General features: G+C 41.5%; 2 protein-coding genes across 3 annotated transcripts; one reads left to right on the forward strand and one right to left on the reverse strand.

Annotated features, from left to right (window-relative positions):
• Positions 1-1,047: 1,047 nt before the first annotated feature.
• pglyrp6 (peptidoglycan recognition protein 6) lies at positions 1,048-8,730 on the reverse strand. The gene is made up of 5 exons (XM_037088393.1): positions 7,907-8,730; positions 4,669-5,493; positions 2,696-2,906; positions 2,295-2,593; positions 1,048-1,142 (listed from the first exon to the last, which is right to left on the reverse strand). Exons 1-5 carry the CDS (start codon positions 7,983-7,985, stop codon positions 1,129-1,131), a joined length of 1,428 nt encoding a protein of 475 aa, XP_036944288.1. The 5' UTR covers positions 7,986-8,730; the 3' UTR covers positions 1,048-1,128.
• Positions 8,731-9,954: 1,224 nt separating this feature from the next.
• LOC119013659 (trafficking protein particle complex subunit 5-like) lies at positions 9,955-13,820 on the forward strand. 2 transcript variants are annotated; one of them, XM_037088396.1, is made up of 3 exons: positions 9,955-10,071; positions 11,841-12,113; positions 12,201-13,820. In XM_037088396.1, exons 2-3 carry the CDS (start codon positions 11,844-11,846, stop codon positions 12,495-12,497), a joined length of 567 nt encoding a protein of 188 aa, XP_036944291.1. In that variant the 5' UTR covers positions 9,955-10,071; positions 11,841-11,843; the 3' UTR covers positions 12,498-13,820. The 2 variants fall into 2 exon arrangements, with proteins under 2 accessions (XP_036944291.1, XP_036944289.1); XM_037088394.1 differs by lacking the exon at positions 9,955-10,071 and adding an exon at positions 10,691-10,713.
• The last annotated feature ends 646 nt before the right edge of the window (positions 13,821-14,466 follow it).

Here is a 14,466-nt window from a genome sequence, read left to right on the forward strand (position 1 = left end):
AAGTTTTACTGCTTATCTTCAGCAGGTAACACTGATTATTATTATTTGTGCTGTGGATGTCAGTGATAACTTTGAAATCACATTGTTGGAGAACAAGCATCTTTTTCTCATTGACTTATGTGAATAATGGCACTGAATAAATTTAAGCTCTGAACTAAGAGAATCATTTAGAGACGTTCTTAATATACATGCCTGAAATGTGTGAGGAGTGTTGCTGCCGTGGACCACAGTGTGTTACTCTGAACAGCAGTGTCATTATTTCATTGTGCCTTTGCCCACGTTTGGTATTGCTGACATACCGACCAGCCACACCATTAAAACCACCCCATTAATATTATGTGGGTTCTCCTTGTGCAACCAAAACAGCTCTGCCCCAGTGAATCAAGGCATGGTCATAAGACCTCTGGAGCGTCCTGTGCTGTCTGGCACTGGGATGTTTGTAGTGGATCCTTTTGGGTCTTGTATGTTGCTGGGTGGGGCCTCCGTGGATTAGAAATGTTCCGGCCAACCCACAGATGCTTGAACAGATTGGGATCTGGGGAATTTGGAGGCCAGGTCAGTGCCTTGAGCCCTGCGTCACTTCCCTCGAGCCGCTCCTGAGCAGTTTCTGTGGTGTGGCGGGGCTCATTATTCTGCTGGGGGTTAGGGTTAGGGTCACCTGTCAGTGGGTTTAATGCTGTGGCTGATAGGTGTCATTACTGATGAAATCAAATTGAAAAATTAAATACTCAAATAACTGTTGTGAGATTGATTTTAATCAATTCACTTAGTCCTTGTGTTAACATTCAAGCAACATTTTGAAGCTGGTTGACTTGGAACAGTTATCTCCAGTATGTTGCTGGATACTGTAGTTTAATCTAACGAATCGTTGTACTGTCAAATCAAATGTCCTTAGTGTGTAAACCTTTAATCTGCAGTAACTAAAGCTGTCAGATAAATGTAGTGGATGAAAAACTCCACTGTCCCTCTCCACCAATGCTTTTCACAGTAATCACATGAAATGTATTCTTCACAGGTGTTCATAGTGGTCAAAAGAAAAGGTCAGGAATCAGATGACAAGAATAAGACGAATATTTATTGTGTTATTTTGGTTTATCCAGCTCTTCCTCTTGTCAACCAGGGTGATTTCTATACTGGATCTCCTGAAAGGAAGTAAATGAAAGATTAGATAGCATAGGTGAACCAGTTGGAGGACTAGGTTTTCAGTGATACATGTGTAAAAGTACAAATACAGCTTTGAAGATCCCCCTTAAAGCAACATTATGTCACTTCTATAACAGCTTAAAATAAGAGCGTCACAATCATTTTGATGTTACAGTGTCTTGTAACAGGGTGAATGGTATCTCTGTCACCAAATGCACGTCAAGTACCAGAGTAAACTCAAGGTGGAGCTGCTGTTTTTACTACTTTACGTACAGTTGGGTAGTTTAATCCCGGGTTTCCCGTCTAAAGGGTCACAAAATCAGTCTGACAAGGTGTGAGACGATATACAGTGGTTGAAAAAAGAAAAAAGAAGTTCTGATAAACAAACATCTATTTGTTTCATGAAGTTTGATATTGGAGAATATTAGGGCATTAGATAGCTCTTTGAATTAAACCATGTGAGAACTCCAACAGAGAAATGGCCCTTTAGTGGATCTGCAAACTACTCGTAGACATCTGAAACGTGACAATGAGCCACAACAAGTCACTGTTTTAATGTGAGAGGTCACAAGCTGTAAATTTGTGAATTTGCAAAGTAACAAGTTAACAGTATATATAATAGTCAGTGTTGCTGAGGTTAATGTTGTAGTAACAATGATGACATCATGGCCAGCAGTCAGGGAAGCACCAGTCTTTTGTCAGCACTGAGTCGAGGACATGGATCTCAGTAACATACAGCCTTTTCAGTTTTTCTTGGTAACTGTTTTTAAATGGAGACACCTGCTTTTGATCATTTATTTCTCATTAAACTTGTGGGTTTTACACAAACATTTACACGCTCAACTGGAAATGAGAATATAGTGCAACTAAAAATACCAGTGTGTTTTTGCAGACATGCCCTGACTGTCTAGACATGTCCAAAATGGAGGATTAAAAGACATAAGGATGGATGCCGCACCCTATTGACGAAAGGCCACGGAGTCTCTTGACAGCATGTTTCTAACCTTCCTTCTTTTGTTGTTATGCCATTGCAATCGGGGCATGAAGAGCAATTTGTGGCAGGATACACCAGCTCTGGTTTAGATATTCAACTTCTTCCTAATCATCTTAACAGCCCCCCCACCTGTTGATGTGTCAATACTCATACGTACCTGTCCAGAAGTGATCCCAGCCTTTGATCTCATTATAGAAAGCATCTCCAGGACAGAGAGTGTTCACCACCTGTCTGTGCCCCTGCACCTTGTAGTTGGCAATCAGTCGCCCTCCGCCGACAGCGCAGGATGCCAGCTGATCCCTCACCAGCCCCATGGAATGCTGGGAGGGCAGACTGGCCATGTAGTTTCCAATGAAGGAGACACCGTAGCCTATGGAGTTGTGTCCGAGGGTGTGGGCTCCCTGCCATCGCCAACCTCGGCCCTCGTAGATGTACCCGTCAGAGCCTGCGACGAAGCTTCAGGAGCGCAGCGTATCTTAGACTTTGCAATCCAGGTGCAAGATTTCACATATACACTGAATATTTGTGCATGAGATCTGAAAACCTGTCTGCGTTTACCTGTATCCTATGTCGTCCCAGCCTCTGTCTTCCTGGTGGAAGCGCTGCATGGAGCGCATGTCTGCAGAGCACTGCTCGTGGGTCAGACAGGGCTGGCTCGGCGTGACAGTGTGGTGGATGTACAAGAAGGAGAGAGGGAGGGAAAGGTTGGTGGGGGTCCCTCTGTACGGCTTTGCACCCCACATACAGCGAGGGATGATGGGCGGACAGTCTGAAACAACGAAGGTTAGTATCCGTGAATGGAATTCTGAATAAAAACATGATACAATGATATCACTCCTCCCAATTTGGGAGTCAATTTGGCTTCAGATCCAAGTTTTCCTCTCTTAAAATTCACTGCTCACAGGTTCACAGGATTGTTTGAAAAGTTTCTGATGTGGTGATCTGCACACTCAGCATAGAGATGTGCCTCAGGGCAACGTTAGGAACACTCCTTTTCTCAGTTCTTCATTGGTAATCTAACACTCTTTCTCCATTTTTTGTGTACAACTATATGCAGATGATACCATTATTTCATACATTCAAGAAGTCCTGCAGTTTGATGTCAGTATTCTACAAAATTGTTTGTCAATTATTGAATATTGAAAGAATTTAAAAAAAAAACATATTCAGTGGTTCTTGGCATTATACAGAACCTCAACTCCAAATCCATTTTCCTGTGATGTAACACTCAGGGTGGGAAAAGACGATGGATAGTGAAAATCAGGAGGGACAAGGGAAGTAAAACATATATTTGATAACCCATTATCTTTAAACAACAGCTAACATTAGCATTCAACCATTTCCTGTCCAAAATTACTGTTTGATATTGTTACACCGTGCAGTAAGAAGGGCATGAATTAATTCTAAAATATCCACACCCATCTTGTACACATTTATTTAAATGATGTCCTGCCAGATTTCCATTATCCGTCATCTTTTCAGTTGGCGATCAATCAGGAAGTGGCAAAATATTAAGAAGTTCCATCTCATCATCTCCACGCCACATGTCCGTTAAGTTAGCTTTGTTCAGCCTCATAATGCAACATTGGCCAACTAGCCAAGGAAGCCAAACTAAGAAAACTGTGTATAAAAAGGGCACACCTGAGGGAAACAGTGGCCAGCTGGAAAAGAAACACTGCTGCCATAAATTTAACCAAGTATCTTGGGTTCACCTGACTGAGCTGGTTTAATGAGAAAATAATAAACGGGACAAGGAGATTGAATGAAGAGCAGCAACGTGCTTCTTTTCATTTCCTCTCCACACATATCATAAAAAACAACTGTTGCCCCGCGGCAACTCTGAGGGGGCACAACACTTAATTATGCTCTCTGTTAGGGAGCCTTTTGAATCACAATGTTACGATGCTCAGGGATTAATAGGCTAGTCTGTGGCTGTCAGCTATCAGTGATGGACGATGGCATCATTCATCTGCCCAACCCTATGGTACATCTCTTCAGAAAGTGGAAAAAACATATATATCTTTGTGTGTGGATTGACCCTATCTTTAGACACCATTACATTATGTACACACTCTGCTGGCTCCACCTGGATATGACACGTCAATTTTGTTAGCATTGATTTATTTTTAAATGCAGAAACTCTAATTATCTAAATTGTTTAAAACATGTTTTGTTCCTTATAACGTCAAATTATTTAGTAAAAAGCGCTGATCGGTGCCTTTTTATGGTCGTCCTTGAATCCAAGAAAAAAAAAAAGCTTTTAAGTTTCAGGCTCCTTTTGGTCAGAGTAATTTAACAAATTGCCCATGTTCCCAGTAATGTAATTGCTGTTCCTGTATTCCTTTATCTATTTATGGATTGATCTGTTGTCTTTTCTCTTGATTGTGTTAAGAAGGTTGTAACTTTTTTGATACATCTCGAGGGGTTTAACCTGAGATAATACATTTCTGATAATTAAGGTGTTGATTATTCTGAATTTGAAAGACAAGAATTTACAGTATTCGTCCCCTGCAGTTTGGTCTCATGCTCACCTATGTACTTATGGACAAACTCTTTCATTCCCTCTTTCACCACAGCCACCAGCTCCTTCCTCTGCTTCACGTCCATCTTTGAGCGGCCCGTCAGCCTCCGCTGCAGCTCAGCTGATTTCACCACCTGCCTGGTCAGCACTGGAGGGCTCACCAGCCCTCTGAAGTTCTCCCTGCGGCGTCGGCTGATGAGGCGCGGGGCGGCGTCCAGCCCTCTGCTGTCCAGCTGGTGGCAGTAGTACTCCATCAGCAGACTGCTCAGCTTGAGGGGACGTCTGGATCTGGCATCCATCCCGAGAACCACGCCGTCCATGCCTCCGTTCAGCTGAGCACTGGTGAGCAGAGAGGGGCTGTCCAATAGGGTGAAGACCTGAGGAGAGGTCACGTTGTCCCAGCAGCCGTCAGGTCCTAGAAACTTTGTGAGAGGAGAGCTGGGACTGGAAGGAAGGGCCAGGTCTTTGGTGAGAGTGAGCTGGTACAGACCCCGAACACCACGCCTCTCAGGCCTGGAGAGGAGTCCAGCCTCGATGCCCAGGAGGAGCGGTGCCAGGGCAACAGTGGTGCCGTCAGACGTCAGGACCACGCCTTCCTCTCGGGCATCTTCAGTCACCGTGTGCTGCACAGCCTTTCTAATGTAAGCTGAGAGGCCAGCATCCATTCCAGGACCCCCGGAGTCAGCATCACTGAGGAAGTGCTGAATGAATGCATCATTAAGGCCAGCTGCCCTGCGCAGCCTCTTCAGCACAGCCACTGGCTCTGACCCAGGGTCCCCGTCTTCCACCTGCTTCACCGCCTTGATGAAGTCATCCATGTGCCAGGACAATGATGCTGGAGACAAGAGCAGTGACATGTAAGCGTCATTCAGATGGAAAGCAATCTGTCCAGCCCCAGATAAGCCTTAGGTTGTGGGGTGCACCCATATCAGCATCAGAAAAGTTTAATAACCTTCACTAGCTGTGATCTTAGTTTAAATATTGGAACTACCAACCCGGGATTTGTATTTATTACAGTGGTGTTGCACTGGGAAAACTGTGGGGAGCACCAGATCACACAAAATGCCAACATCTACATAATGTTGATTTAAGTTTCTCAAGTTTCATTCTGCTGCTTTTGTGGTGCAAAACGCTGGGACAGTACTTGGAGGGAAACAGTGAAAGAGGAAGCATAAAATAAGCAAGCAATAAATAATCTGTTAGAGTAGAAGTAATCTATCACAAGTATCACAAGGTACTGGACTGAAAATGTTCACTTCAGTAAAAGTATGTTAGTATAATGATAAGGAAAATGTACTTGGTATTAAAAGTAAAAGCACTCAAAGCAGCAAAATGTCATTCATCATAAGTCTGCTCAAAATGTGACCAAATCTGCTGGCTCAAAAATATACGTCAAACAATTCAGATATTTGGTTAAATGTCTCTCGGCCACTTTCACTTCAGTTAGGTGCTTTTGATAGCCATCCACAGGCTTCTGGCTGAATTTTTAACCACCATTCTTGACAGAATTGGTGAAGTTCAATTAAATTTGTTGGCTTCCTGGTACAGACTTGTTTTGTCAGCACAGTCCACATGTTCTCGATGGGATTCAAACCAAACCTGGGAAGGCCATCCCAAATGCTAAATTCTAGCCTGACTCTTTCTTTTACCACCTCTGATGTGTTTTTGATACAGCCGACTGTAACCAAGACCCAACCTTCTAGCTGATGAATTTGGGTTTTTCCTGGAGAATTTGGAGATAATCCTCCTCCCTCATTATTCCATTTACTCTTTTTAGAGCAGCAAAACAGCTCCACAGCATAATACTACCAGCACCCTGTTTGACAGTAGGTCTGGTGTTGTTGGGGTTAAAGGTCTTCTCACCTCCAAACATACTGCTGCAGTATTTTCTTTCTCCATGTGATCAGCAGCAATCTCCGGTCGAGCTTTAAGGTGTGGCACCAGGTGCGACGGCCTCTTTTCTGCACGGCAGCCTCTCAGCTTATATTGATGCAAAACACACTTGACTTGTAGACGCTGGTCTTCCAGCAGCTTGTAATTCATTGCAGACTTGCTTTTTGGTTGACTCTTGACCATCCTGACCACTTTTCTCTCAGCAGTAAATGGTAGTTTGTGTTTTTCTTCCTGATCGTGGCAGTGACACAACTGGGCCATGCACTTTATACTTACAGACTGTTGTTTGCACAGTTGATCTTGGGGCCTGTTAATGCTTTGAAACGGCTCCAAGGGACTTTCCTGACTCGTTCAAATGAATAATGGGCTCTTTCAGATCAATGCTGAGCCCCTCAGACTTTTCCAGTGCAGTGTTTGTGGCTGAGTCTAATGGATGTATCAGACAAGTCCCATTAGGATGGACCCAGAAAAGCCACCAGCTGTTGTCACTCAGAAGAAGTTAAGAGGCCGTGCTGCAAAGAAAGTCTGATTCACACAGTGGTTGCACATAACCAAAATTGGTCTTTTGATTTTTTTTGTACGTACATTTTTCGAGCCAGCAGATGTGGTCACATTTTCAGCAGACCAACAATAAATTCATCATTGAAGCAAACTTCAGGAATGTTTTTGGTGACAACGTAGTTCGTGTTCCACTCATTCCATCACAAAAACACTAGATCTGCAGAAATCACTGCAGCTGAAGACTGCCGTGATACACATGTTCTTGTGTATATGCGTATGTAAACATTTGACCGCAGCTGTACATCTGACTGTGCAGACTTCCTCAAACGCTTCATTACTGATTAACCTAATAACAGCCACAGATGAAGATGTTCCTGCATTCAAGTGTTTGTACAAGAGGGACAACTGATGTACAATAGAGTGTGTAACAGAGTATGTGTAGTGCCTGGGGTTTAGTTCTACACCACTTGTTGTCACTTTGCTGAGAAGAGAAATTAGTCTGTATAGTTCAGGAGTATGTACCAGTCAATATGAGCTTGTGGACCAAAAGAATATTACTTATACTTTTTAATATTATAGCATTATTATAATTTAAATATGATATTGTAATATTGTAATTCTGCTCAAAAGCATAATAATTCTTCACTGACAGAGAAAAAAATCTGCCATATAGATATATAGTCACAAGGACTCACCTGGAGACTTATAATAATAATTCAATATAGTCAAAAAGGGGAAAAAAATAAATGTACTTCAGTCAGTACATTTTCTTTCACTCCAAATGATGTGAATACACATATTTCCATTCCATACAACACATCTCACAAACTGGTGAAAACAAACATCATCATTACCTTCTGCACACGCGCCGACCAAGACCACCAGCAGGGTCAGGGTGTGTTTCCAGCAGCCTTTATCCATCCTGAACTCCATCCAGCTCCAAGCCTCAAATGTCTCCTACATACGTGCCGCTCCCATTTTATAGTTCACATGCAAAGTAAGCGGCTGGTTACGCAACAGCTGTGGACATACGTAGATACGCCTGCGTTCAGTTTGTCGGTCTGGCCGGCAAAGCAGTGTGGGAAACTAGCACCTGTGGTGTGGACTTGTTTTCCCAGAACACTTGAGGTCATCCCGGATACAGCACATAAGCAGCGCCGATGTGAGCGAGCTGGGCATTTTCGAGAAATTCTCAAGTTCTGTAATAATTCCCAGTCATCAGATTTGTGTTCTTAAATCGGCCGGTGCTTGTGAAAAAGGGAAAAAATCTGCCAATAGCAAACCCTTCAGGACTGTGCAAATCATTGGCAGTCCTCTCTGAGGCAATCAGCATATTCTTGTTAATGATCTGAGGAAGTCCCAGAGCCATGAATCATATGTGTGTACCCACGGATTAATCCACCAATCACTAATATTAGGTCAGAATTATATGTGCCTGCTGACATTGATGGAAATACAGCCATGTGCTAAATGCATTCAATGCAGAGACCAAAAGCCACATATCTGGCTTTACAGCAGTCATATGATGACAAGAACAGGAAGTGGACGTACTCTTTGTGCGAAGTGGAAATTACACTGCAGAAGTAAGAAGGCGAGGTCAAAGATATAAATCTGTAATCACTGTTATCTGTAATAATAAAGACCTTTTGAGCAATGGCAGCATTCATAATGAGCATCAGCAGTTTTTGAGGATGGAGCAAACATGACTCAGAGGAAAAATACAGCATGCAGAAACTTAAACTGAAAAGAACAGCAGACATTTTGTCAAAGGCAGGTATAACTGATAACATTACAGCTGCACTGACTGTGGGATGTGGGCCATCGTTAACATTACAGGGATGTAGATTTAAAGTGAGCTTCTCCTTACAGGACAGGTCACAATGTATGCAATGAAAATGGTCTGTAAATGTGATTCATTTGGAAGCAGCATAGAAAAAAGAAGTGCCTAACAGCAGCCCGTGAGAAACACGTGTCACGTGCACTGGCCCGTCCACAGACAAGGAGGTTCCTGCTTTTTGAAATGTGGATGAGAAAAGTTGGTTATTACATTATTATTTGCATCTGAAGCGCTCGCCAGCCCAGGCTCGTGCTTCTTTCTTTCCTGTCATCGTGATTTATGTGCAGGTCCTGTCGTGGCAAAGGAAATTCAGCTAGAAGTTAGTCTGGGTCATGAAATTGCTGAATTCACGCGTCAGCCGACCACAACGCACTTTTGACGTTGTGTGACAGAAATGTAACTCATACCATTTTTTTTAAGGGAAAGGATTTTTACAATAGAACAGGCTACAGTTTACTTCAGCAACAAAATATGTCATGCTTATTTTGAGCATTTTAATAAGCAGTGGTGAGAGTTTTGATGAACAAATATCATGATGAACCTGATTATTGCTGGCCTCAGTGGGCCTCCCTTGGCGGCTCGTCCCCTTAATGTCCTCAGCTAGATCCCCAACATTGCTACCAGTTCATAAAAATGCAGCCAGTTTGCATGAGACATATGGGTTTATTCTTACTTATTTTGGGGTGACTTTTTGACATTTTGCCAAGGACAAGATATAAAAACAACCTTGTGGCCTTATTCTGGTTCTTTCACGCTTCTTATCCTCCTGTCAAATACACTACTGAACAGAAATAGATTGAAATATAATCAATACAATGTTGGTGTATGGTTAGATAAAACAATTGCAGACTATTGGGTCATTAAAAATGTGGGTTATGGATGGAGCTTGTGAATAATTTGAGAATAATTAAGGTATATGAGAATAATCTCATGGCAGACATAGAGCTTTTAGAATTTCCATTATTTAGACAAACTTGTACATGTAGCTAATTCACAGCTGTATACATTTTTTAAACATTGTAAAGAAATGAAGCCTAATGCAATGAGTGTGTGTAGCGGTGGAGGCTCCGGTGCAGTAGGGGGCGGTGTGCGCTTCATGGGAGGTAATCAAAACATAAGAAGGCGGAAGAAGAAGAAGAAGAAGAAGAAAACCTGAACAGCAGCTGATCTATCTCCAACAAGGTTCGTTTATCTTCCAAGAGCTCTCTAATACGCTATAAGAATATCAGGAGAACAGACCACTTGTTTTCTACACTGCATTCGCTCTGTGTTTGTAGTCCGCGAAGGACTCGCGCGCAGTTAACCCTAACAGGAAGTAGCAGTTAGCTGTGGCTAGAGAGAGCTAACAGCTAATGGTCTACAGCTGTGCTGGCGTTTGACAGACTCAAAGTACACAGTCGGTGGATTAGAGGACACAGTGTGTTGGTTTAAGGCTGATACGAGGTTTAATTTGAATTTATTAGGCGGGAATGTGCCGTGAGTTTGATGTCGAGAGAGCTAGCTGAAGTTCCTTTCTGTAATAACAAACCTCGCCGTGGTGCAGTGTGAGGAGAGAATACTGTGATGTCATTCCATGACATTTCTGCCAAAGTACTCTGTTATAGTATGTGACTGTGGTGCTAAAACCATCAGTCGATTAATTGCTCAGTTGACTAACAGGATATCAGTTTCAGAATTCTAGAGCAGTTCAAGTGAGAGGACTTGCTGTTTTTGTTTTTTGTTTTTCTTTCTATTTTTTCATTCTAGCCTATGTGGATTTTTTTAATGATTTTTCCTTAAGGAGAATGACGATCCTACGTTGGGTTCTGGGAACTTAAGATGGAGGTTCACATGTTATTTTGATAATGATCAGACTAAGCTATTAACCTGATAAAAGCCTTGGTTAGTTGGATTACCTTAGTTGCAGACCGTTTTGGTTTTCTTAGCCTGCAAAAATACTTTTTCATTTATATTCCTTAGTGTGCCATCACACATCAGAGATCACTGCATCCAAAGAGGAAACTGACAGCATCATTACATCTCTGTCAGTTTATCCTGGGGTTGGGTGATGTGAGAGTGAATAACATTAACATCATTTATATATTTTCTGCCATCAGAAGCTTTTTGATATTTTGAGGTGTTTTATGCCATTGCGTTCATTTGTCCATCAATCAGCTGGACTGTTCCAGGTGTACTTGTTCAATTTATTTCAAAGTGGATGATACAAATTCAACAAACTGGATGTTGTTACGCTGTGTTACAATTAAATTGGTTTGGTCAAGTTTTTATTTGTTCAGTTACCACTTGTTGTTTATTCGTCAAGTGCTTTTAGCTTTCTACCAGTTTTTCCGTTCATTTCGGGTAGGGCTGCAGAATATGGTCAAAGATTGATTACGATTCTTTTTGGATATTGCAATCTAGTTCCTGATTATTATGGATTGTTACATTTTACACCACAGTTTTCATTGTCATTGGAAAAACGAGTAAAATCATGATAATGTGGCATTTCTCCTGGTCTCTGCCAAACAGACATGTTTCAGTACATCTGGAGAAAGACTTTGGAGGCCAGAGCAGCAATGTAGCACTATAACGTTTCATATAAAACACTGTGATACATTTGACTTTTATAAACTTGTTGCATTCCCTGCAATTTGGATATTGCAGTTATTGCATAATTATTTTGCTACTAGTTTTCATGCACTCATGGTGTTTAGTTAGGTTGATTTGTATACATGTGGATATTTATTTTGCCCTCAAAGACAAATCTCTTGATATTTTGGTATTCAAGTTTTAAATCAAATCATAGTCAGTCACAGAAGTATGTGCCAGATAAGAACTCTCCGCTATTTATAATGAGCAACGTACCTTATGTGTTCCAGTAGATATATTTACATTTAGCAGATACCTTAAGTGCATAAGTGTTATAATATAATAAAAAGTGCATACATACTAACCAGTGCTGTCTCCAACAGAAAATGGACACCCGTTTTACTCGAGGGAAATCTAACATCTTGGAGCGACCCCTGACCCGACCAAAGACCGAAGTCAGCGTGAGTGCTTTTGCCCTCCTGTTCTCAGAGATGGTGCAGTACTGTCAGAGCCGCGTGTACTCCGTGTCCGAGCTGCAGACACGCCTGGCGGACATGGGCCAGAGCGTCGGAGCCAGCATGCTGGACGTGCTGGTGCTGAGGGAGAAGAACGGGAAGAGGGAGACCAAACTGCTCAACATGCTGCTCTTCATCAAGGTGAGTGAAATATAAACTGCAGCCGATTCTTTTTTTTTTTTTTTTTTGAAGGGTTCAGTCACTTTTTTAATGTTTTCTTTCCTTCAGGTCAACGTGTGGAAGTCTTTGTTTGGGAAGGAAGCAGACAAGCTGGAGCAGGCCAACGATGACGACAAGACGTATTACATCATAGAAAAGGAGCCACTTATCAATGCGTACATCTCCGTGCCCAAGGAGAACAGCAGCTTGAACTGCGCTGCCTTCACCGCAGGCATCGTGGAGGCCATCCTCACACACAGCGGCTTCCCCGCCAAGGTCACCGCCCACTGGCACAAAGGCACCACGCTAATGATAAAGTTCAATGATTCAGTCATTGCCAGAGACAAGGCTTTGGATGGCAGATAAGGAAGACTGTGGTTAATTAATGCAGGTTGAAGATAAATCATCCAGGTCCATGCTAGTGTTTGTTCCTGACTGAATTTTCTTGTGGTATCTTTCGGTGACTTGATGGATGACTGCACCATACTGAGCCACACGTAGAGAGGAAAACATGCAGCTAGTTGGTTCAGTTGTACAAGTCCTTGTGGATCATCTCACTCCTGTTTTACCTCATGAAGTGACACGAAATTGTTTACTGAAGATCACTTTTGATTTGTATTTTCATGTCACATTTTTCACCACATTATTTTGCTGTTTTTCAACAGTAAGTCTCGCATTTCTTAGGTCACATTATATTTAAACTAAATATCTGTAGGTAGATAATGTCACGTTAGACTCTGGGAATTTGTTAACGGGCCTTGTACACTTTTTTTTTTTTTTTTTACAGACTATTCAATCAATCAATCGAAAACAATATCACAATCAGAAAACAATCACTAAACAGTGGCCAACAGACGAGTACATCCCCAGTTTCTATAATGTTGATAAAAATAGGCATCACAGTACCTCAGTAAAGAGTATGATGTTTTACAGAAGGTCCAGACTCATGAGACTATCTCTCAGTGTTTTTTTTTTCTGTTTCATTCCAGTTCAGCTCCAGCTGCATTTTTCATCTCTTTAAAATAGTTCCAGAATCGGGGTCGAAGCTACCATTGACAGCAGTGACATCTTCTAATTGTTTTTATTTCGTTGTATTTGTATTTTAATTTTATTTTATCTGTGTGAGAGAGTTAGAAGGGTTGGGGGGAGGGGGTAATTAGTAACAGACAGAAAGCGAAACAACAGGCCTCAGCACTTTCCTGCCAGGTTTTTATTCATAGCAGCATGAAGAAGGCTTTGAAACACCATTTAGACGTACAGGTTGGAACATTTTAAAGGCATAATCAAGGCAAGGCTGGGCAAATTAGTAAAAAAAATACAGAGCTTTGGGGTTCTGTAAAATGTATGTGAGGGCAGAGGCATCCTGTTGACCAAGTGGTGAAGATGTATTACCATGTAACTGCAATGGATAAAAAGATAGAATTAAAAGGAATAGTCAGAAAAATAGGTTATTTGGGGAAATTTGCTTATTTTTGTTTCCAAAATGTTGCTCATATCTGTGGATCAATACTACTTGCAGCCAGTTAGCTTAGCTTGGCATAAAGAGTGGTAATGGAGAAACTTCAATCCTGGCTCTCTCAAAAAAGACTTGAAAAGACAAAAATGAAGGTTACTTGTGCAATTGAGTAAGTAATCTGATATTAAATGTACTTACTGCCAAAGTAAAATAATAAATGTATATGTATACAGTGGGTTGACTGATCATTAACCAGGCTGATTATCAGATTCAGTATTCAGCATTCTTTGGATTAATCAGTGTTGTTTTGTTTTAATCTGATCGGCTGTAAACTCATTTAAAAATGGCTCTGATGCAGGGTGTTTTGTAGCAATATAGTTATCAAGTAATAGTGTAGTAAAAAGGACAATATTCCGAAATATGTGGTAGAGTGGAAATATAAAGCTACAGAAATTGGAAATAACCAAGAAAAGTACCTAAAAATTGCACTTAAGTACAGCACCACATGTATTTACTGGGGGTTATACGCCAGGCTAGCTGTTTCCCCCTGTTTCCAGTCTTTGTGCTAAGCTAGGCTAAGTGACCATACAGTAATAAGTGTGATGAGTCTCCTCATCTAACTGCGTCAATAGGCACTTATTTCCAAAATATCAATGACCTCAATTAATTTACAATGTTTTTCAATGATCCTGCCCATAATGTGCGTATTGTACTTATTATTATGATATCAGAGCTTTTGTGTTTTGTCTGTTGAATAAAACTGTTATTAAAAAAAAAAAAACAATGCAACAATGACATGTGAGTGAGATATTTGTTCCAGATCTGACATGGTCGGTGTTCAGCTCGTGCGCTCCTAGCAGCAGCAGCAAAACAACAGAG

Source organism: Acanthopagrus latus, chromosome 23 (genome assembly GCF_904848185.1).
Source record: "Acanthopagrus latus isolate v.2019 chromosome 23, fAcaLat1.1, whole genome shotgun sequence".
NCBI lineage: Eukaryota > Metazoa > Chordata > Actinopteri > Spariformes > Sparidae > Acanthopagrus > Acanthopagrus latus.

Excerpts from the sequence above, each read along its gene's own strand:
- pglyrp6 (XM_037088393.1), bottom strand. The coding sequence starts at position 7,985 with ATGGAGTTCAGGATGGATAAAGGCTGCTGGAAACACACCCTGACCCTG. Across the intron at positions 5,494-7,906 it reads GGTCGGCGCGTGTGCAGAAG|CATCATTGTCCTGGCACATG; the intron begins GTAATGATGATG and ends TCTTGTCTCCAG. Across the intron at positions 2,594-2,695 it reads TGGGACGACATAGGATACAG|CTTCGTCGCAGGCTCTGACG; the intron begins GTAAACGCAGAC and ends GCGCTCCTGAAG.
- LOC119013659 (XM_037088394.1), top strand. Across the intron at positions 12,114-12,200 it reads ACATGCTGCTCTTCATCAAG|GTCAACGTGTGGAAGTCTTT; the intron begins GTGAGTGAAATA and ends TCTTTCCTTCAG.